Source organism: Sinohyriopsis cumingii, chromosome 5, assembly GCF_028554795.1.
Source record: "Sinohyriopsis cumingii isolate HCF-2022 chromosome 5, ASM2855479v2, whole genome shotgun sequence".
In the NCBI taxonomy this organism is placed as follows: domain Eukaryota; kingdom Metazoa; phylum Mollusca; class Bivalvia; order Unionida; family Unionidae; genus Sinohyriopsis; species Sinohyriopsis cumingii.
Window position 1 is genome coordinate 1538694 of NC_142965.1, and position 23857 is coordinate 1562550.

General features: G+C 34.2%; 1 protein-coding gene across 1 annotated transcript; it reads left to right on the plus strand.

Moving 5' to 3' along the window:
• Nucleotides 1–24: 24 nt before the first annotated feature.
• LOC149798520 (F-box only protein 36-like) lies at nt 25–23136 on the plus strand. The gene is made up of 5 exons (XM_089957326.1): nt 25–181; nt 6414–6525; nt 16155–16327; nt 17694–17828; nt 18812–23136. Exons 1-5 carry the CDS (start codon nt 26–28, stop codon nt 18899–18901), a joined length of 666 nt encoding a protein of 221 aa, XP_089813452.1. The 5' UTR covers nt 25; the 3' UTR covers nt 18902–23136.
• Nucleotides 23137–23857: the final 721 nt, after the last annotated feature.

The following is a 23857-nucleotide window of genomic DNA, read 5'->3' on the forward strand; positions in this document are numbered from 1 at the left end:
GCCGAGGAAATTCCGATTGATCCGAATGGTTGTGATGGTGATGGTAATTTCCGCCAGCGTCAAAATGGCGTTTTCCAAGACATGGTTGCTGGACAGAGACCACGGCGCTTTTGTTGATTTTTCTGACGTGGCACCAGCCCCATGCAAAGATTTTTTTCACGTTTATGTAAATGATAAACAGGTATCTTTCTAACACATTTATATCTTTTTCTACTCTTAGCAAACGAAAATAACCTCAACGTAAATACGTCGTAAACAAGTTCATTCAAGAAGTGTACTGTACATTACTGTAACACCTTGTTTGAATGGTTTTCGTGAACTTTTAAATAAATTTTGGACGATACGCATGGCTAATTTGGATACATCAAGTTTGATTATATTTTCCTAGTTTCTGTAACTTTTATCGATGAGCTGTTTCTATTAATGTCAGCACGTATTACTTTAACTTGAAGGGCAAGGTCGTATATATTAATTATAGTTTTAACTGCAAAAAACTTTTAGCATTTTCGACATTTGTAACAAAAATTTATATGAACTTAGTGCAAACATACCAATGTACTTTTATAGATTCACTAAAGAAAAGTAAATATTAGGTATTAGATAATTTATTGTCTTTTAACCAACAAGAAGATTTGAGTGACAACACAATGAAGTAATTTTTGTTTAATCTAATATAGAGGAATTTTCTTCTACTTCATTAATACCAGTTATATTTCATCATGTGGTACAAAAACAACATATTTGAACAAGTTAAAATACATAGTTTTTGGTACAACAATATGAAATATATTCAGTATTGATGAAGGAAAAGAAAATCTATGTGCATTATATACAAAACTTGCTACAAAATTAAAATTTTGAAGATTAAACTTACTCTTTAGCACAAAAATTTACTCCCACCCCCTATTAGTAAATTCACTTCATTTTCATAGCCTGTTGATATGAATATACATGCCTAAAATGTTAAAAAATATGGCTAATACAAAGGTGGACATGGAAAATTGGAGAAGTCAAAGATGAATCCATCTAGAGTATGTCAAACTCTAAGATAGACTTTTGTCAAAATTTCTACAATATAATACATCTTTGGGCACAATTTTGGACTTGGTTGATTTTCCAACCACCATCTAGGTGGAATTAGGAACTTAGTCACTGAAATCTGTTATATGAAGGAGGAATCTGGATTTAGTTTTTGTTAACCAGCATCTAGGCGGAATGAAGAACTTAGTCATTCCCTTACCAAATAATTAGGCAGATTCCATTTGGAAGTTAAGGAGACTCCAGGCAGAATCTGCCAAAAATGTTAAAAATCTGTTAATACAAAGGTGGACATGGAAAATTGGAGAAGTCAAAGATGAATCCATCTAGAGTCCATCTAAGTCTAAGATGGACTTTTGTCACAATACCTGCTATATAATACATCTTTGGGCAAAATTTTGGACTTGGTTGATTTTCCAACTACCATCTAGGTGACATGAGAAGTTTAAAGGTTTAAAAATCATGTGGGAATGGCTGGATTAAATAGTTGATGGAAATTTAGTTGGTCAGTTTATAAGAAAACAGAATGCTAAAGGACTGGCATTTTGTGACCTCTGCTTTACAGTAATCGCAGTTGGAACTGTTTGGAACAGCACCTACAAAAGAAGCTGCATACAGAAAAATTGGAGCTCAGAAGGCATCTGGAAAAAGTGCAGTTAATTACTATAAGAAGAAAGATTTCTTGCATGAGAGTACAGATGTAGCTATCTTGTCAGAATATGCGCAATGCATATCGCCAATACAAGCACCAGCTTGAAAGGCAAAAAGCTCTCATTGAGAAGGAAAAGAAATGATTGCACATTGAGCCAAAAAGTCAGTCAAAAAGGAAGACTAAAGAAATCTTTGCCAAAGCCGCAAAAATAGCTCAACTGGTATATGAACAGGTTGTGTCCATGATTGGAGAGAAAGACAAGTGAATGTATGGGATTATTTGTATATAGTTGATGTATTTGGGTGTTTATTTTACAGATTTGTTATGAAAAGAGAGAAGTATAATATATTTGCTGCAAAAATTGACAAATTATTGTGACTTAATTATGATGTGAACACTGACATGCATGTGAAATAACTCAAGCATCAATAGTATTGGCGAGCAAATTAATGTGACAATAAATACTGTGAAATTATTAAAGTTTAAATTTTTTGGTAAGTTTGTTAGTCTTTCAGATGATTATTTTGTTATATATTATGATCATAAGTTGCACCAGGAGCAGTATTTTGTGACTGGAGCCCCAGATTGGGGGTGCTGCTCCTCAAGACCACGCTGGGGGAGGACCTCCAAACCCCATTTCACATTTTCAGCTTTTTTTGTGGAATGCGAAAATTATGTCTGGTATTGTGACACACAACCCAGTTTTTATAAAGCTTGTTTGTTATTTGCACATTTCTTTCTTTTCAGAATGTGCTAATTGGTCTATTTGTATTCTCTGTGATTCAGGTTGATGAAATAGACTTTAATTATTGTGTGTCATTATGTGTTATTTATACTAGCATAATCTGCTAATTATTTAGCTTTGCAGATACATATTAGTGTGTAGATTTATTGAGATGAATATTAATTATAACTCATTGACAGTCAGTTCATTCATACAACAAAGTTCAGAGTTGGTAACATAGTTGTAAATTCCTGGTTCATCATTCCACTGTCCCTTGTATTTACATTTAGAAGTTGGGTCCAATTCATAATTGTTCTACCCTTTTTAATTACTTTTTCCAGTTAAATGATGTACATGTATTCTGTTGTTGGCCAAAATGAAAGTAAAATTAAAATGAGTAAAATGTTGTAATCAGTTCTGTAATCCAGTGCATTTAATAACTATCTATAGAATGGATTAAATTGTGTTTGGTTTTGGTCTTAATTTAACTAGATGGAATCTTTTTCCACGCTGAAGGTATTTCACTTCCAGCTCTAGGGAGACTTTACTTCTAGGTGAAATTTCAGCAAGGTGGACTAACATTTTGGCATTTTCATTATTGGATGGGGATTTCCATCTAATTATTCTGAAGTAAAGGTTCCGCTTAGTAACAGACAAGTAATTAGCATATTTCGAGCTATATTCCACCCAGAATCTGCCTAAATGTGATAATAAAGGGAATCTAGGCTAAATAAGCAAAAAAGACAGATTCCGCATAGTAGACGGAATAAACAAATTCTATCTAGTAGGTGGAATAAACAAATTCCGCTTGGTAGGCAGAATAAACAGATTCCTCCTAGTAATAGATGGAGTAATTTGCATATTTCAAGCCATATTCCACCCTGAATCCATCCTAAAATTATAATAAGTGAAATCTTGGCATTAAGTGAAATCCACTTTAAAATTCCACCTGGAATCTGGATAAAGTCAGGGCAGAAGTTTTCATACAGGATTAGAAAGTGGTATTAGGTTGACCAAATCTGTTGCAGTACATTACATTTTTGTCATTTTCTAAACTATTTGACCCTGCCTGAAAACAGTTATGCATCAAAGCTGGTTTGCAGTTGTCATCAAGGAAGTTAGGGGAAATAACTTCTGAGATACATGGATGGCATCTGGTCCGATTTTTTTTATCAAAGATTAATTTTCCATGTCTAAAATGTTAGGCGGTTTCTTTTTATTTGTTCCAGCTCACAAAGTACTTGTTGTTGCAGGTACAAATTTTGTCACACAATCAATCATCATTTGGCATGATTGGAAATCTTATATTTTCACATGTGAAAAGGGGAGAATATATTTTTACATGTGAAAATATGGGAATGAAAAAAATATGAAAATTATTTCCCATCAACTTTGCATTCAAGCTATTCTCATTGCCGCCAGTCAAACATCATCCAGCACAACCAAATTCTGTCAGAGCAATTAGTTACTTCCCTTCAGATGCAGCCACACACCAAGTTTTATAAGTACTCGCTAGGGTTTTTAATAATCCCCTCGTGAACATGATCATTTTGCTTATTTGTATTTTTGTTTGTATGTTTATGCATACTTTATGTGTCTTTTCATTTATTCATTAAACATTTGTGTCACCCTCACAATGTTGGACACAATCTTATGTACACTCATAAAATTTTTTTATGTGGATGCGTCACATTAGGAAAGTAACTCAGCCATGTCAAATTAAGATCACTGTCACCTATATCCTTGTGTGAGTAATGTAATTTTAGCTGTTTGTTTATTACCAGTGGTCCCAGGACTAATTTCTCTGATTGAGGGATTTGTACCCATTCAGTATTTTCATTTGTTCATTTGTTAGACCATCGGTGTCTTAGATCCTCTTTTGCCTACAGTAATGAACATTTATATTTTTGGATGTACCCAGGAAAAGTAATTAAGCCATATAAAAACAAGTGTCATCCAATTACTTTTCATGTTTGAGTGATATTGGTAGTTTCATCAATTTGTTACACCATCAATATCTGGAGACTAGGACACCAATACTTATAAAGCTTGGTATGTGGATGCATTTGAAGAAGAGTAACTTAACCATACTAAAATTAGGTCATTGTGACCCCATTTTTACCATTAGGTTATATTTGTGATTATAATGCAGTTTAATACAGCAACAATATCATGGACCCTTGCAATTTCACCTACACATAAAATTTGGTATGTGGATGTATATCAAGATCAACAATCCATATTAAAATTAGGTCATGCTTGAATGATCTTGTATTTTCAGTTGGCTATTTGCTCTTTGAATATGGTTAGCTAGGATGATTTTATATCAATTTTGGTCTTCTTCTTTACCAAAAAATGCATATCCTGTTCAGAAATTTTGATCTCAAATGACCACAATTGAAACAGGTCTGTGTTCATTTCTGGTTTATGTATCCTAGGTAGATCAACACTGGTTTATAAAAGACAAAACAGGGCTGATATATTTTGATCAAACTCAAATATTTACAGATAATTACTTATAACCACACTTTCAAAGTATCATGGGGATTTTGTGCTACATACAATCCATACATGCAGTTGGACATGAATGTATTTCTAATGTTCTAGAACTCATCCTGCTTGCTTAGAACTAGGCAGTTTGGGTCAATAATGCCTACATACATTTTTGTCATGCCCACTGAGGGTGGTAAAAAGGTGATTTTATCCGCATTTTAAAAATTACTCAGCAATGAGTGCTTCACTTGTCAGAATGTCTAATCGGTGTCCAGGTTTTAATACATTTCAGAATATGGCCCCAGGATGATGCCCTATAATCTTTCACAAACTTTAGGAACTTAGCACAAGGGTCTTAACATAAAAACTTTTGAGATTCACTTGATACATCCTTTAATATACCAGTAGACTTACTGGGCATAAAATGATTTATTCATGCAAGAAACACTGATACTGAAATCCTCCTCTCCCTCCAGGGACTTAGAGTTTCACTACATGGAACCTGTTGCGATCCCAACAGTATAACCATTAATATACTGGGCATATAAAGACCAATTTCTACAAGCAACTCCAAGTAATGACACCAGGGTCTATCCCGAACCCATGGACTTAATCCCCTGGGTCATAGCTTGAAAACTTTGAGATCCCTATAGAACTACATAAAGACCCTTTAGGCATGAAAAGAAAGATAACACACCCAATTCACATTTATCCATGGGCCAGTTCTTCATCCTCTGAGGCCTAGACAAGAAAAAAAAAACTCTGTATGTAAATCCGAATGGGGAAGTCACAGGTATACAGGTTTTGCAAAAATGGAATTTTAATAAATTATGGAAATGGACAATACTGTGAATTGATTTTCATGGATTTGTGAAAAAAATTATATTTTCTTCAGTGCTATATTACTTAAATTTGTGGGTTTAGGAAGGGGTCTTGATCATGCTTTGTTGGGTCCTTGTGATAAAGGGATCATTTTTATTGGGTCCTTGTGGTGAAGGGATATGCTTTGTTGGTTCCTTACATTTGTGGTGAAAAGATCATTGTTCATTAGGTCCTTAAATTTGTGGTAAAGGATCATTGGGGAATGGGCTTAAATTTGTGGTAAAGGATCATTGGGGGGTGGGCTTAAGTTTTGTGGTAAAGGATTATTGGGGGATGGGCTTAAGTTTGTGGTAAAGGATCATTGGGGGATGGGCTTAAGTTTGTGGTAAAGGATCATTGGGGGTGGGCTTAAGTTTGTGGTAAAGGATCATTGGGGGATGGGCTTAAGTTTGTGGTAAAGGATCATTGGGGGATGGGCTTAAGTTTGTGGTAAAGGATCATTGGGGGATGGGCTTAAGTTTGTGGTAAAGGATCATTGGGGGATGGACAAAAGTTTGTGGCAAAAGGACCATTGATCATTTGGCCCTTAAATTTGTAGTCTGTAGCCATCCCAAAATCCATCGAAATTGGAACCTCACAGAAAAAGTAAATTTAGTGAAGTACTTTTTTCATATTTCATTTCAGATTATATTTAGATACTGGAAAATAGTGCCCCCCACAAGGGCTGACAGTAAAGCCCCTCCAATAGAGATGCGAAATTCCTATGATGATTTCCTTCATGATGACAGATGCCACAGTAAGTTGCTTATGCTTACTTGTACTTTTGTAATGTATCTGTATATTAATCTTTCCAAGTTTGTTTACACTATTTTAAGTATAATTATTTCTCAACATTAAATGCCTACTACATTTTCATGCTTTTTCATCACTTTAAACAAGTAAGGTGTGTTAAACAGGTTCATCTGGGAAAGTGAAAAAAGTGTCCGAATCAAGCCAGCTGACTGCAAAGTACTTGTCCATTGCTTGTAAAATTTGGTTTTAGGGCATTCAAAAGATGGATACTTGAGATATACAGTTGCTAAAACAAAGGCTTTCAACTGTATATGAACATATATTTAATATTTTACATTGAGTTTTGCAATACAAAATTAAAACAAGTGAAGGTTTTAATTAGGTCATTATGATTACAGCATCTCTTCTAGCAACAGGGAGGATGAACAGACCAATTTTCGAGCAATTTCGTCTTTGAAAAATAAAGCTTCATATAAAAAAAATGAAAATACAAAGTCAATAATGTTAAACCGAAGCCTCTAACTGAGAGATTTTTCTCTAATTGGGTTAGCTCATTTTGTTACTTTATCTTTGTTGTTTGTGTTTTCAAATTTGTGTGTTTGTTTACCCCTTGGACACTCAGTTTTGGTCACACCCTCCCTGCTGCTGTAGTGTGTAATTAAATCATTGTTATATCAGTAATGGAATCTCACACAGCTTGATTAGCTCGAGAGCAACTAGAGGCAATTAAGAAACATATCCTTGTTCATGATGCTGTCAAGCAGCAACTACAAGCGTGTCAGGGATCTTGGGTGGAATTGTAGAAGATACAGAACAGTTATTTAAACCGATCATGAAGGCTACTGAAGGAGTTACATAGGCTACCAAAGGTCTTCCCACGTTGGAGCAAACCACTAAAACAACTGGAAAAATTACAGAAAGAGCTAAGAAAACAAAAAAGATTCTACGAGAAATTTCAGGTGAAATACCGGTAGCTGCTGCTCAACCCTATTGAGAAATACTTGAAGGTATTGACCAAGCTCATGTTGAATTAGGTAATATAAAGGATCGTATACCAGAATCAGAACCAAAACAAGTAAGAGTCAGAACTGAAGTGAATGATAAATTTACCAAAAAGAATATTTCTGTCATAGAAAAAATTAATGTGGTAAGATTACCTGCACTTGCTGTGCACAGTTTGAATCAGAGAGAAGTTTTCTAAAACCCAAGTACGCTGATGATAATGTAAGTCGTGAAACCTCGTATAATTGGATAGATCACACACACACTACGGAATTGATCAGATCCATAGTAATGATCCAAGATATATTGCATTTATTGATGGGATAAATGAATATCTTGCACAATTACAACAACAACAAATACAAGCACAGCTAGTATTACAACAACAACCACAAAAACAACAATCAAAGCAACCAGTCTGAACAACAAGTGAGGAAGAAGATGGCAGGATGCAAGTTTTACTCTGCGCCACTGGAAGTGGCATTGGTTCTGGTGCCAGGGGGAGTGGTCTTATTATTCCATGCCCCAATAGCGTCCTTGCAGATGTTGATAGACTAGAAATTCTGATCAGAAGTGGTATTGGTTCAGGTACCAGGAGGAGTGGTCTTACTACTCAGTGTCCCAATAACGTCCTTGCAGATGTTGATAGACTAGAAATTCTGATTGGCAGAAGATGAGACAGTCATAATTCCCCCAGAAATCATTAATGAACAGCTGATATTTGTCAACGATTATTTACAGGCGGTATCATGGACATTACTGTTTACGGATCTCTCATTCATGAAATCGTTGATGACCATCACAGTGATTGAGGGTACACAATTAGGTACAATAACTAAAATAAGATGATCATACATAATGCTCTACGTGGACCAATTACAGTCAGTGTGATAAATTCGCAATTACCAAGCTATAAAGCGATCATTGGTGATGTTGTTCAGGGTCTATTTAGAAGAATAGCCCCAAAAGCAATACCGATTGCAAAATGACTATCAGTGAAAGCTATTGATGTTGTTCATGCAGATAAAGGTTTTGGTGTTGTTGGTGACTTGGCTAGTAAAGCATTCTCAGCAATCAAGGATAGACTCGCACGATTAATACGACAAAAACCACAACCAGTAAAATTGCCCATTACTGAAGTTATGCCTGCAAATGTTGGTAAAGTAATAATTCAGGCTGCAAGTCAAAAACTAGCAGCATTGACTGGTGTACCACTATCAGAAATAGAAAAAAATAGAAATACAAGTCTGATAGCAGAAACTGCTCTTCGTCTTAGACGATAATAAATATAATAAAATGTTTAAATGTGTATCTGATCCAGCATTTGACATAGATGCATCAGTTCTCAAAGATGAATCTGTATGCGATTATCAGTATTATTCTTATGAAGCACAACAGCCAAATCAGCATGGTCGAATTGAGCTGCAAGTTCAGGATACAAGCAGATATTTCTTACCCGATGAAGCATTTATTGAAGTAGAAGGAGAACTTGTAACAGACATTGTTGCTAATACACCACATGGAGCTGATATCAGAGTTGGCTTTGTTAATAATGGCATCATGGCGTTATTCAGAAGTGCTATATACATGATTGATGGAAAAGAGATATTGGGTCTAGCAAGATATTCAGATGATTATGCAAGATCAGCTGGTCCATCAATGATGTTTGCCACAGATAATTTTGATCAACCTGATGGCATACTGTATTATATAAGATGTCCAAAAAACAGTACCGACAACGCTGACGCTGATGTGTGGCCGGTGGGTCAAGGAGCCAACCCAAATTTCAACTTAGTGTTCAGAACACGTGAATTAGTGTTACTGGGTGAATGTGAAAGATTTTCATGTCTAATTCCATTGTCACATATCTTTGGACTTTGCAGAAATGTCAGAAAGTCATTTTCGGAGCCAAGTATACAATTGTACATGTGAGAAAGGGTAATAATAATGATGCTATCTGGCGCGATGGTGGTGCTGCTGGTAAAGTAATATTATCTAAACTTTCATTGTGGATGCCATTAATGACTCCATCAATTGACGAAGAACAATGGTTACTTTCTTTTATGAGTCGGGCGGTAATTCAGCAGTTGACAATGATCATAGATAGTACTCAAAGCACAGTTTACAGTTTATTCACATGGCAAATAACATCACAGCAAGGTGTTTCTGCACCAAGACATATATTTATTACTTTCCAAGATACTACACAATTAAACTCTCAAGAACACAGTCCAATGATATTTGACAAACTTGGAGTTAGTGAAGTTTCCTTAAGAATAAATGAACATCAGGAGCCATCTAAGAAGTGTTTTTAAATTTTGAGAATAATCATGTTGCCATGTATACCATCGTTTGATGACATTCATGTAACATGATCAAAATGTTGATTCCGGTCTACAAATATCACAACTATATTTTACAACACTGTATCTGATTTATTACTTTTCACTGGAACACATGGATTTATTTAGGCAATCTGTCGTTGACATACACTTTCGAGCTCATGTGATAAGAGGAGCTATTGCTGAATACAGAGCAATCACTGTCATACTCTCAGACATAACAGTGCTACTTGAAGGTGTTGGTGGACGAATGAGAGTCATTGATGCCCCAGTAGAAAACATGTAATTAAATTGCTCATGATATTGTAATGTCATATGATCATGTTAGTGTTACTCTGACTCCTGGTCCAATTAAAAAGCTTCAGTCGAAATCAGCAAAGAACTGCGGAATAAAAATATCACAAAAAAAGAACAAATCGAAGGTGGTCAAAATAAACTATCATTGTCAGAATGTCAACTCACTGCACTTCAGTAAAGCTAAAGAATAAAAAACTGGTGTTAGACGTAATCTTTCTGCAGGTGCTATTAAAGATGCATGCAAGACAAGTTGTATATTTCCACTTATTGCAGCAATACCAGTTTTATTATAGCCACTGCAGCCCCAGCTGTTGCAAAAGCTGGTGCTGTTGGAACTGCCACTGGAATAGCGTTAAAGAAAGCAGCAGGAAAATGAATAAAGACTTCTAAAGAAAAGGGAAAGGGTCAAAGACTACAAGGAAAAGATCTGAGACTTCCGGGGACACTTCATTAGATGCACATTGTCTCCTTCCTATGTCATATTTAAATTTACTTGATGTTGCTAAAAAATTAAACATCAGAAACTTCAGTGGTGTCTAGTACTGGTTGTTTTGAAAACTCGTGTTGTATTGGTATATGTTTTTTTGTGATTCCATTTTGTGATTGCAGGGGTTTCATAGAAATTGCATCAGTAATTTCATTATTTAACACAACTATCACACATGGTAATCTTGCAACCCATTCATGAGATCTCTTGTCTTTCTGAATTATTTCCTTTGCATACTGATATCCATACAATCTCTCAGCAACTGTTCGATTAAATCATTCAACAATTGCCTGATCACGATGAATTGTGATATGTCCTCATCTGATTTTGACGTTATGTTTTTTTCATCAGAGATGATACTGCACCAAGAAATTCCTTGCCAGGATCAACCTGTACTAAATGTGGCCATCACAAAGGTCATCATTTATAAATTCGTTCAAACACATATGCAACTTCAGTTGCTGCTTTAGTTGATAGTAGTTCTGCTTGTTACCTACTTGCAACGTCAATGACAGTCAACACATATTTGTATGTGCATGATTAAAATCTATCAGTTTTAATGGTATTATGTGGTAAAAACAAAATATCTGCTTGATGAACTTCATTGGGAGTGCTGACATCAAAATGTGCATACTGAATTTGTTTAGGTGGTGGTAAATAAATTTGCCATATTGCCTGTCATGCTAACCAATTTGCAGCAACAGAATGTGTGACATTTGCTGCATCAGCAAGTTTACTAATCGCTGCTCTACCCCTCCGATATCCCCATGGGCTATAATAAATCTATTCCGTTATAATAATAATAATTGGTTAATTAATTACCAGCCCCTAATACAAGTTTACCTTTCATCGCAGATCTTATTAGGAAGCTAGCAAGTTTTTCTCTGAGAGATTTATTTTTTATGGAATTTAACAAGTGAATCAACTTCACATCTGCAATATGTCATTGTTGTAAATGCTTATTTTTATATGCTACATCATGAACATGGCACGCTAGATCAATCACATTTATTGGATACTCTCCAGGTCTTGGTTGGTCACGTTCATCAAGTCACATATCAAGTCAAGTACCAGGACCTCAATAATTATATCCAGGAAGATGTTTTTCTTTTGGATACTTAGCCCATGGAAGTCCTGGTATTTTTCCTAATGAAGCAGCAATATCACCACCTGTTTTATTAGAGATAAATTTGTAATTTTTTTAACCACATTTCATACTCTTGCCAGTAAGTGCGTGCTTTTTATTTTTTGTTACTGTTGTTGTTAATCCACTGGTGGGGGTGGATGCTTTGCATCGAATGCAATATAAATTCATATTTTTTGTTATATTTCTACAACATGGATATCATTAATATTTCTCAGCGGCATGAAAGCAAGAGCCAGTCAGACATCATCCAGCACTACCAAATTCTATAGGATAAATTATATTTAGTGGCACCATATGTAGATGATCAGCGATGCTACAATGAGCTTTAAGATTTTAATGAAAATGCAAAATTGTTGGACGAGGATGGCAATGATATTATTGATTTTATCACCAATATTGATGAGGTCCCATCTGTGGATGACCTCGATGGATTTATTAATAATCTAGTAGTATAAGATGATGTGATGCTGGACAAGCAGTCAAATCAAGCTCGGATATTTTCTTGAGGCAGACATAAAAACACAGATGTGATTTATGTTACTCAGCGATATATACAAATACCTAAATTGATAGAGATATCTGCAGTATTTTAGTTGTGTTTGATAGAGTTGATACACATGCTCTGGGAAACATTATTCAGACTTAGTGTTCAGGAGATGTGGATATGATTAAATTTACAAATTTCTTTTCAAAAGCTCAAGCTACTCCACATGGATTTATAACAGTAAATTTGCATGATCCTCAGTCACGATATTGTGTTGATCTTGGTAAAATCTTTATATAAAACGATATCAGCAGGGAGGATGCAAGCAGCAATGAGTGTCTGACGGGTAAATGAACACACATAACAATTTGAAAGCACGAACGACAAAGATAAAGTACCAAAATGAGCTCACCCTTTTCGAGAAACTCTATGTTTTGGTTAGAGGCTTCAGTTTGGCATTATTAACCTTGTATTTTTCATTTTTTTTTCGTATGAAGTTTTATTTTATAAGAAGACTCTTCTGAAAAGAGGTCTATTTACCCTCCCTGCTGCTACTTGTAATTGTTCACATACAAATCCATGTTGAAGAGCAGTTGAATCTAATCTGTAGATTGCAGGTCTAACCGTGGATCTTACCATGCTGGAAATTTTATGTGTCTTCACACTTCGAATAGGATCAGTTGCTCTTTTTTTCCACCTTAAAGTTCACCAGGATCATATAAATATCTTGCATTCACATTACCTGGTACTGGTTGTTTTGAGGAGTCATGTCGTTTTATTGGTATATGTTTGTTTCTGATCGCATTAATGGGTTTCATAGAGTATTTTTGTTATTTAATGCATCTATTACAGTTGGTAGTCTTGCAACCCATTCACAAGATCTCTTGTCTTTCTGAATTATTTCCTTCACATACTGATATCCAAATAACTGCTCAGCAAGTGTTCAATTAAATTGTTCAACAATTACCTGATTGGAATGAAATGCAGTATGTCCTCTGATTTTGACATTATGTTTTTTCATCAGAGATGATAAGGCACCAAGAAATTCCTTGCCAGGATCAACCTGTAGTAAATGTGGCCATTGTCGACCACCTTGTGGTCTGGATCCTCACTGATAAATTCATTCAAATTCAGATGCAGCTTCAGTTATTTGCTGCTTTAGTTGATAGTGGTTCTTCTTCTTTATACCTACTTGCAACATCAATGACATTTAATGCACATTTGTATGTGCATGATTGACATCTACCAATTTTAATGGTATCATGTGGTAGAAACAAAATATCTTCATGATGAACTTCATTGGGAGTGCTGACATCAAAATGTGCATACTGAATTTGTTTAGGTGGTGGTAAATAAATTTGCCATATTGCCTGTCATGCTAACCAATTTGCAGCAACAGAACGTGTGACATTTGCTGCATCAGCAAGTTTACTAATCGCTGCTCTGTCCCTCCAGTATCCTTGTGGGCTATAATAAATCTATTCCATTATACTAGTTTACCTTTCATCGCAGATCTTGCTAGGAAGTTAGCAAGTTTTTCTGTGAGAGATTTAATTATTTATGTGCATTTTAACGAGTTTATCAACTTCACATCTGCAATATGTCATTGTTATAAATCCTTATTTTTATATGCCTTATTTTTATATGCCACATCAAGATCGTGACATGCTTGATGAATCGCATTTATTGGATACTCTCCAGGTTATGATTGATCTCGTTCGTCAAGTCGGATATCAAGTCAGGTTCCAAGACCACAATAATTATATACAGGAAGATGTTTTTCTCCTGGGTATTTAGTCCATGGAGCTCCTGGTAATTTTCCTAATGAAGCAGTGATACCACCAGTCTTCATAAGAGAAGAAATAAAAATTTTATTTTTATGTACATTTTACACATTTGCCTGTAAGTGCATATTTTTTTATTTTTTGTTATTATTGTTGTTAATCCACTTGAGAGGGTGGATGCTCTGCATCGAACACAGTATAAATCCATATTATTTATTATATTTCTACAACATGGATATCATTGATTTCTCAGCGACACAAAAGCAAGAACCAGTAAAACATCATCCAGCACTACTAAATTCTATCAGAGCAATTATCATAGGTCCATCTGGGTCTGGTAAAACGCAATTATTACTTAATCCGATAATGAGATGGCTCAAGAGGAATAAGTTATATTTAGTGGTACCATCTGTAGATGATCAGAGACGCTACGATGTGCTTAAAGATTTTAATGAAAATGCAAAATTATTGGGCAAGGAAGGTAATGATATTATTGATTTTATCACCAATATTGATGAAGCCCCATCCGTAGATGACCTCGATGGATTTATTAATAATCTCTTAGTAAATGTGATGCTGTACAGTCAAATCCAGCTTGGATATTTTCTTGAGGCAGAGACAAAAACACAGACATGATTTATTTTACTCTGCGATATACTCAAATACCTAAAGTGATCAGAGATAACTGCAATATTTTAGTTGTGTTTAATAGAGTTGATACTTATACTCTGTGAAATATTCATCAGACTTGGTGTAGTGGGGATATGGATATGATTAAGTTCAAAAACTTCATTTCAGAAGTTCAATCTATCTACCCCACATGGATTTATCATGATAAATTTGCATGATCCTCAGTCACGATATCATGTAGGTCTTGGTAAAATTTTTGGTTAAAAAACTGCAGCAGGGAGGGTGTGACCAAACATGAGTGTCTGACAGATATATAAACACACATAACACAAGTGATAAAAATAAAGTAACAGAATGAGCTAACCCAATTGAGAAAATCTCTGTTGATCAGAGGCTTTGGTTTGATGTTATTGACCTTGTATTTTCATTTTATTCATATGAAGTTTTTTTTTCAAAGAAAACTTGGTGCCAAAATTGGTCTCTTCACCCTCCCTGCTGCTCTTTTTTCATATCTGATGTGATTGAATCCAGAATTAAATTTAGTACATTAATTAAGAATTTTATTTTTACATTTTTAGAAATTATACCTTTGACTGATAAAAAAAGTTATAATGTTATTGTTGACATTATCAGGTTATGTTACACTGATGCATTTGACATTATTAGGTTATATGACACTGATGCAATATTGACAGATGGGATAATAAAGCTTCATGACAGTGATAATGATATCACATGATGAATTGACAATGGGTTTTTTCCTGACAGATGGGATAATAAAGCTTCATGACAGTGATAATGATATCACATGATGAATTGACAATGGTTTTTTTTCCTGACAGATGGGATAATAAAGCTTCATGAGATTGATAATGATATCACATGATGAATTGACAATGGATTTTTTCCTGACAGATGGGATAATAAAGCTTCATGACAATGATAATGATATCACATGATGAATTGACAATGGGTTTTTTCCTGACAGATGGGATAATAAAGCTTCATGACAGTGATAATGATATCACATGATGAATTGACAATGGGTTTTTTTCCTGACAGATGGGATAATAAAGCTTCATGACAGTGATAATGATATCACATGATGAATTGACAATGGGTTTTTTTCCTGACAGATAGGATAATAAAGCTTCATGACAGTGATAATGATATCACATGATGAATTGACAATGGGTTTTTTCCTGAGTTACTTCCACATATATTTCCATGTGATGCAAAAAAGTGATATTTTCATGAGTGGCAAAGCTGAAGTAAGCAGCAAAGTCTTGAATAACAATGTTACTTTTTTTGGCACCATAAGGTAAAGTATATTTGGTATCATGAAGAAAAAGAAACATTTTCTTTATATGTCTTCATTATATATGGGAAACGAACATTTTTTATATTCTGGTCTGAACTTATATAGCCTATAAATTCCACTTTGTTTTGACTTTCTGCAGGTGAAATTCAGCGTTTAGCTGGAACAAGTGTGTTAATATATTTGAAAAATATAGCCCATGGCCATTTGGACTACCTGCCGCGTCTGCCACAAAATGCACTGCTCAAGATTATTTTCATGCTGGAGTTAGAGGACATATTGCGTCTCAGCAGAGTTAGCAAACAGTTTAGGGAAGTAAGTTGCGTAAAAAAATTTACAGTTATTAGTTCTTATATTTGCCATCATTATTTTCCCTAGTCAAGGATGGACAAGATATTTATTTGCCATCATTATTTTCCCTAGTCAAGGATGGACAAGATATTTATTTGCCATCATTATTTTCCCTAGTCAAGGATGGACAAGATATTTATAAATCAAGAAGTTACAGTTACAGGTTAGTATCAAATTTCATGTGATATCTCCCAGATAATCAAAGAGTCTCCTGGATTACTGGCAAAAATCATGGCCTCCTAACCATGAGACAGACTCATTTTAATACCTGTCAACACCTAGAAATCCCAACTAACTGTGCAAACTCCCATCAAGAGATTTTCCACAACTATGTAAATATGCAAATAATATTTGTCTTTATTTGTGTCTGAGGAAAGACAAATAACATTTAATACATGCAACATTATATGGAGTATTCTCAGTGTCAAAATAAGTAAGTTTGCAGGATGATGAGTGCAGGTAGGTCATCTTGCTTATCTGCATGTGTAGACATGCATGTACAAATTCTTGTTTCTTAGATACTGTCAGTGCCATTACTAGGGTTTAGAGGAGGAATTTTGACAACAGCAGAATCTTTTCTAGGCTGCAGGATTCCAGGAGTCATGCTAATTTCTATGACATTGCACTAAAAGACAACCAGAATGTGGGAAAATGTGTCATTTTGCATACCGTACCTTGTATTTTGTTAAACTTGCCCAATGTTTATAAAATAGACCCCTCCCCCTACTTTGTTTACATTAGAAAGGAGGAGATTGGTTCCCCAATGGACTTTAAGTTTTATTATAGATCCCTCAATATGCACTTCCTTTGCTAAAATTAGCAATTTTACTTGTTTTACTGGATTTTTTTAATAAGTGCAAGTTTTTGTGAAATGGTAACAGATGGAGGAAACTGAAATTGCTTACTAGCAAATATGCTTCATCTGTCAGCAGTAAACGAAACAAAAAGCATCTCTTATTGTGTTTTCTTTAGAGCATCATGTCATAAACATCATGTACTGTTTTCTGTATAGAAATGTTTGCCAGATTATAGAAAGATTTAGCTTTAATCCTGAGGTTAAGACATTTTCTCAACTTTCTCAGGAAACATTTTGCACAAAACAGGCCATGTTTGATCATTATCATATACTGGACAATAAATTATATATCACATACCTACCTACAGATATGAGTTTTTAATTGACAAAGGGCCTGTACTTTGGTAGCATATAATTTCTAATGTGAGAACAGCTGGCATCACAAATGTCCACATATCAAACCAGTCAAAATTATTCTGATTTTGTTAGAAAGTACATTAGTAATTATGACAATTTTCCTTGTCTTTGTGATAGCTATGTAATTCCGATGAACTATGGCTGAAGATATACAGGATAAACAGTGAGACCCCAATCACTCCTGAACTGGAGGATCTGGCCAAGAGTCAAGGTTGGAAGAGGCTTTTCTTCACCAACAAATTACAGCTACAGGTTTGTATGCCATCAAAATTTGTATATTCATATTCCATGTTTCATATCTATTTAATAGGGACTTCAGCTTGAAAAAGTCAGTCATCAGAGTGCTTAGCCATTATAGGGTTGTACTGTATTGAACTTGAGTCTCAGACTAGTCTCGATGCATGTTTTCACCTTGGGAGAAAAAACAGTTTAATCTGCATTCTACTAAGAGTGTGAGGCAGTCTCAAGGGGATTGAGCAACCAGCTCCAAGGGACATTGGTTTGAATAGCTCCAATGGTAAAATACCTGAGTGGACTTTTTTTAAAAGGTTCTTGGCTTATGCACAGTTCTGGCTTTGCATTTTGGCCCCTTCAACATTTGATGGTGGGAATGGAACATCTTTTACAGACCTTGTACTATCATTATAATAATGTTTTACTTGATTTTTTCATCAAGCTGTTTGAATGTCAGAATTATTGTTTCGCAAAATATAACATGCTAGAAATTACACACACAAAGGATGTGCCAGGCAGTGGTTGCTGCATGTGTTACTAATTGACCTCTAGGTCCTAAAGATTGAAGCTAATTTAGCTATTTTACAAGAGGATAAGATGACAAAGTAATTTATAAAATATTCTCCAAAATTTATTTGGAGAATATTTTATAAATTACTTTGTAATTTTAACCTCTTGTAATAATTAAGGCATAAGAATTGTACAATATAAGAGAAAACAAGCAGTTTTAAGGAGGCAAATATTCCTAGCTGACTTGCCTTGGGTGGTACATATGATTCTTGAATTTTTGCAGAGTGCAGCCTTTTCTTCCATTGGGATAGGGAGATTCTATAAGCTTTTCCTCTCAGTGTATTTTTTTTTTTTACCTTCTCCCATGTAATTACCTATTCATCTTTTTTTATCTTTAACCTGTGATTGGTTTATGAGTGCAAGCTTTATTGCAACTGTATGCAAGTGGTGGCAGGTATAGTTTAATGAACTATGATCCTCTTGGTTTATAGATGCAGTTGAGGAGGCAGAGAAGGCAGCATGGACATGCAGCCCATGGACAAGCCTTCATCACCTCAGGAAGTCACAAGATGGACACCTAAGGTTCCATTAAAACATGAAAAACTATTAGATTGCCAGAGTGGACAGCCTAAATTAAGAATGTTTGGCATACATGTATGATGCATAATGGTTCTGTGATTTGTGGCTGCTGATAAATGTGTATATTAAAACTTGATATTGTCTGTATAGTTTTTTATCTTTTTTAATGTATGCATTGAAAATAATTTGCAAATCAGATCCTATAATTCTAAGAGCCAAACTCCCTGATACTATGATTCTCACAACCAGTTTTTTTTAAAAAAAATCCATGATTTTACAGTATTGGAATGCGCATGTATTAACATATTGTGAATTTTTTTACACGATTAATGGTTATACATTAAATGACTTGTACCATCATAATAAAAGTAATAATAATAATAATAATGCTTTATTTATAGAGAAAGACTCATTAGTCAAGGACTATTCTTCCTCAAGGCCCTCTTTAGGAGAGTATAAGAATGCACATTATGTGAATAGTTGCTAATACTACAAGATTAAGGTATTATTGTTCAGGATATTAAATAATTTCACATTTCCTGAAATTCAAGTTGAATCAGTTAATATTTTTTAATATTTTGTCAGAGTTGGTATAGTGCCTTTTAATGATCTTTCACCTGCCCTTCCTTTACAGACAACCTAATCAACCCATTGCCCTTCCTTTACAGACAACCTAATCAACCCATTGCCCTTCCTTTACAGACCACCTAATCAACCCATTGCCCTTACTTTACAGATCACCTAATCAACCCATTGCCCTTCCTTGACAGACCACCTAATCAACCCATTGCCCTTCCTTTACAGACCACCTAATCAATCCATTGCCTTAAATAGTGTTTAATACAAATGGTGCAAAATGGGTATTAAAAACCCCCACATAAACAGATAACAATAAGGAGTCAAAGCCTCGTCTATTTCCAGCATCTCAGTCACCAGGGAACTGAAGTTTCAGGGTTTGTATAGGTCCTCGAAAACCTTAAAAGTGTTTGAATCGTAAAATCGTAAATTCAATGCCTTAAAAATCCTTAAGATTTAACATTTATCTAACTTAGTACTAGAATATACTTGAATTTGATACCTGACTTGTATTTTAGCTATAAATGTAGCAAACAGGTAGCCTTTTCATACATAATTGTCAGTCTTTCATACCACAAAGAATGTTTCTCTATTATTGGGTGTTATATGTAGATGCTGGAAGGGTTTTTATATGCTTCATTACATAGAACATGTAAACTGTGAAAAATGATTCACTCATTATTTGTCACTAGATGTTCCAAAATATGGCAACCGAACAGATGTTCTGCTGACACAAACAAAAAGAAATATCGCTGCTTAAAAAATATCTCTTAACTTTTTGAAATCTCATAAGATCATAATAATAATAGGTATATTGGTTCATTCTACAGTTACATTTTGTATTAATAATGACTACACAATGGTAAATTTAAAAATAAAAAGACGATTTAATACTTTTTCTGTCTGAACCATCACCATTTTTTAATTTGAATTATAGACTGATTTATACACTAGTAAATGACTTTAAAGATTGTTAGAAAGTGTGTTTTCAGTGGTCAGTGAATGGACACTGAGGAAATCTAATCATGGCTAAATAAAAATGCTAAACTTGTGAATTATGTCCTCGCAAACTGTTTTGTGTGCTTTTAAGAGTCCTTGATTTTTGTGCCTTCAGGTCTTCTTTCATTAGAATTCTCACAAATTTTCCTCAAAGTGAGATTTTACATTATCTTTCCTTATCTTACTTTGGACAATATCAGTATTTATGCCAGTAGTAGAAATAGTGGAAAGGATAACAAATTACCTTCTAGTGTTAAAACTACATACATGGAAATGCTTTAATTTCCTTTAAATCAGGAATTCCTCAAATTTGAGGAAATCCTGAACGTGTTGTCAGACATGAGGCAAGACTGCTTTATGGAAAATTCAAGATTTTATGACTGTATTTAAATGTTCTGTGAAAAATTAATTGCAGCTTACTAAACAGTAAGAAAGCAATTAAAAAACTGAATTTGAGGTAGAAATTTTGAGATGTTTGGTGAAACTATGGCCTGATCTGTATGAACCCTGATTAGTTTGCAGTTGAAACATCACCTTAGATGATATGAATTATTAGTATGCAGTAAAATATTTCTATAATGATATTTTATTACTACTAAGAAATTTTGTTTGAATCTGAAAAAAGTTTATTTTTGTACCAACTTTTCAATGTTTACAAAATTGAATTAATATTTTGTTAAACTGTATATACATGATTAATTAGACAGAAAATAACATGTACATATATTTAGCTAGATCAAAAGAAGAAAAATAAACCTACTGCTTCAACAACCTGTGCATATGCTATTTTCAAGTTTCACAAAATATATTTGGCTGAATTAGAGAGAAATAACATTAAACAATCAGAGATTATAAAAAGAAAATGTATGAAAAACAAATGTATATGATTTTTAGTTTTAAAAAGATAAAGTCTAAATGACTCGGAACCAAATATTTCCAAACAATTTAATCTCTTCTAAGTATAGTCTGAATGGTTTGCAGATGTATTTGTCCTGGAAGACAGAGAATTATTATTATTGCTGGTATTGTTATTAGTATAATTATTTGTCCTTATCTGTTTCCTTCATGACTGTCTGATGTGTATCAGAAATGTTTCTCTAATTGTTTCTTTTTAATTTGAACCAAGAAACAAAAATTAAGAAGTAAGAAGACCATTTTAAAATTATGTTCATCTGTCAGTAATATAGATACTACTGTACTTCATTTGTATGTAAAGATCCATACTAGTAGTTTTCTACCGATGTACAACTATGGCCATCTGTAAATTAATGTCAAACAGTTCATGGTTTCCTTTCTTTATGTTTTTAATTATTGGGATTATTCATGTGTTTATTCCATAAATAAAGTGTTACATGTTTTTGATTATAAGTTTCAGTATACATAAATTTCATCTTTTCATCAGTATTGTGATAATTTTGATAAGAATTAAAGAATTTTCTTCCTTCAACTTTTTTCTATATATGTAACTTTTATTCCAAAAAGTTGAATCTGATAAACCATCAGGAATGCTTAAATTTGATGATAATTAGTGTGTTCATTACATGGTTGACACTCCTTCATGGCAATGCAGATACAGAAAGACCATTTTCAATGTGAATAAGATAAAAAATTGAAAATCATCTTTTGGAAAGTTTGAGTAACGGTATCATCAGGTCAAAGAGTAAGAAAATTTGCATCACTTTAAGACCATCCAATTAGCCAATCAGAGCAGCAAAGGCAGCATCTGCAAGTCAATTCCAGAGTCTCATAAATGGTGAAAGTTAAGAATAATTTATGGCAAAATTATAAAAGATTTAAAGTGGATGCTAACTGAATTCTTTTATATAATAACGGATTCGAAGCACAACAACGTAGTGTATTTTTATGCCTGATAACAAAAGTTGCAGGGCACATAGTGTTACCGATGTTCATCCCTCTGGCTGTCACAACTAAGTTGAGTTTTCAACAGTGGTCATTTCAAGCTCTCAGTTGGGGCATCTGTGTTCTACAAATGCATTTCTAGTTTTATTTAATGTCTGTGCAGTTATTATTGTCGTCTGTGTGTGTGTTAACAGAGGTACTGTAAGACAATGCTATGTCTACCAGCGATGTTTTGCTTAGAAGTATATAAAAAAAATTGAAAGAAAACATTTTGTTAATGTCAGGTTTAAATTTTCACTCATTTCCTATAGGCTTGTATGACTAGTTTGCTTTCTTCTTTGTGTGATTTGTTAGTGTATTACATCCACCAAACTGTAAACAGTGAGACCAAGTCTCCTGGTACATTATTTGGTGATGGATGATAGTATTTTACAATTTTAAAAGTTTATGGGGACCCTGGATGGGCAAGTGGTTTAAAGTTCTCACCTTTACCAGTCACTCCCATCTCACCTCTGTCTGCATGGGTTCAAGCCTCTGGCTTGGCCAATGTGGATATGTGAGAAAGCTTGCCAGTAGCTTCTGTGGGTCAGTGGTTCTTGTGGAGGTTTCCCTGGGTTCTTCCTCCACCAGTTATACTGGCCGCCATGCATAGCCAATAATATGCTGACAAATGGCATTAAACCTACAACAGCAACAGAATTTATATAGTCTGTGATTTATGTAACTGTGCTAATTAGTCTTTACTGTATATGAATGTATTTTACTAAAAGTAGTTTTGGTTAATAAAAATTGTGGAAAAATACTTTCCTGTGTTACTGCATTTGTTTGTCTATTTACACTTTTAAAATTCTGTGGTGATTCGAGGCTGCTTGATGTAAAAGTAGTTGTAAGCTCTCATTGTGTGATGACAAAGTTCACCAAATTTATATCATTCCAACAGTCTCACTCACAGAATTCCATTTTGCACAAAATAATTAATTTCTTCTGCATCAGGTTTTTTGGTTGAAATTATTTTAACCAAATGACCATATATTGCTTTGACAATGAGTTACATACTTGAAAAACCTACAGGTTGAATTAATATGTACCATTTTCTTCATGATTGTGTACACATTTCATACAATGTGTAACTTATATCAACATGAATCTAAAGAACATGTCTGACATAATTTATTCTAATTTAATCTCACAATATGGTAATATTAAGTATCACATGTATTTATAACCAGATTGTATTAGTGCTTACCTGCACATTCATAGCACAAAAAAAGAAAGTTTTCCATTTTCACCAGAGACAGAAATACAATGGAAAGCTGTTTTCATTTTATGACCAAAGGTTCATCACATGTAAAACATGGGTATCATTTACAAAGGGTAGGAACATCATAATATTTATTTTATCAGTCTAATTTCAAACTATGTTGATCAAATAAAGATGCAGAAAATTCAGCTCCACTTACTTAAAAAGATGTAGGTTTGCAGCTATATTTATAATATTCATTTCTTACCAAACAAAATTTGGT

Excerpts from the sequence above, each read along its gene's own strand:
- LOC149798520 (XM_089957326.1), top strand. The coding sequence starts at position 26 with ATGGTTGTGATGGTGATGGTAATTTCCGCCAGCGTCAAAATGGCGTTT. Across the intron at positions 182-6,413 it reads TTTATGTAAATGATAAACAG|ATTATATTTAGATACTGGAA; the intron begins GTATCTTTCTAA and ends ATTTCATTTCAG. Across the intron at positions 16,328-17,693 it reads TTAGCAAACAGTTTAGGGAA|CTATGTAATTCCGATGAACT; the intron begins GTAAGTTGCGTA and ends TCTTTGTGATAG.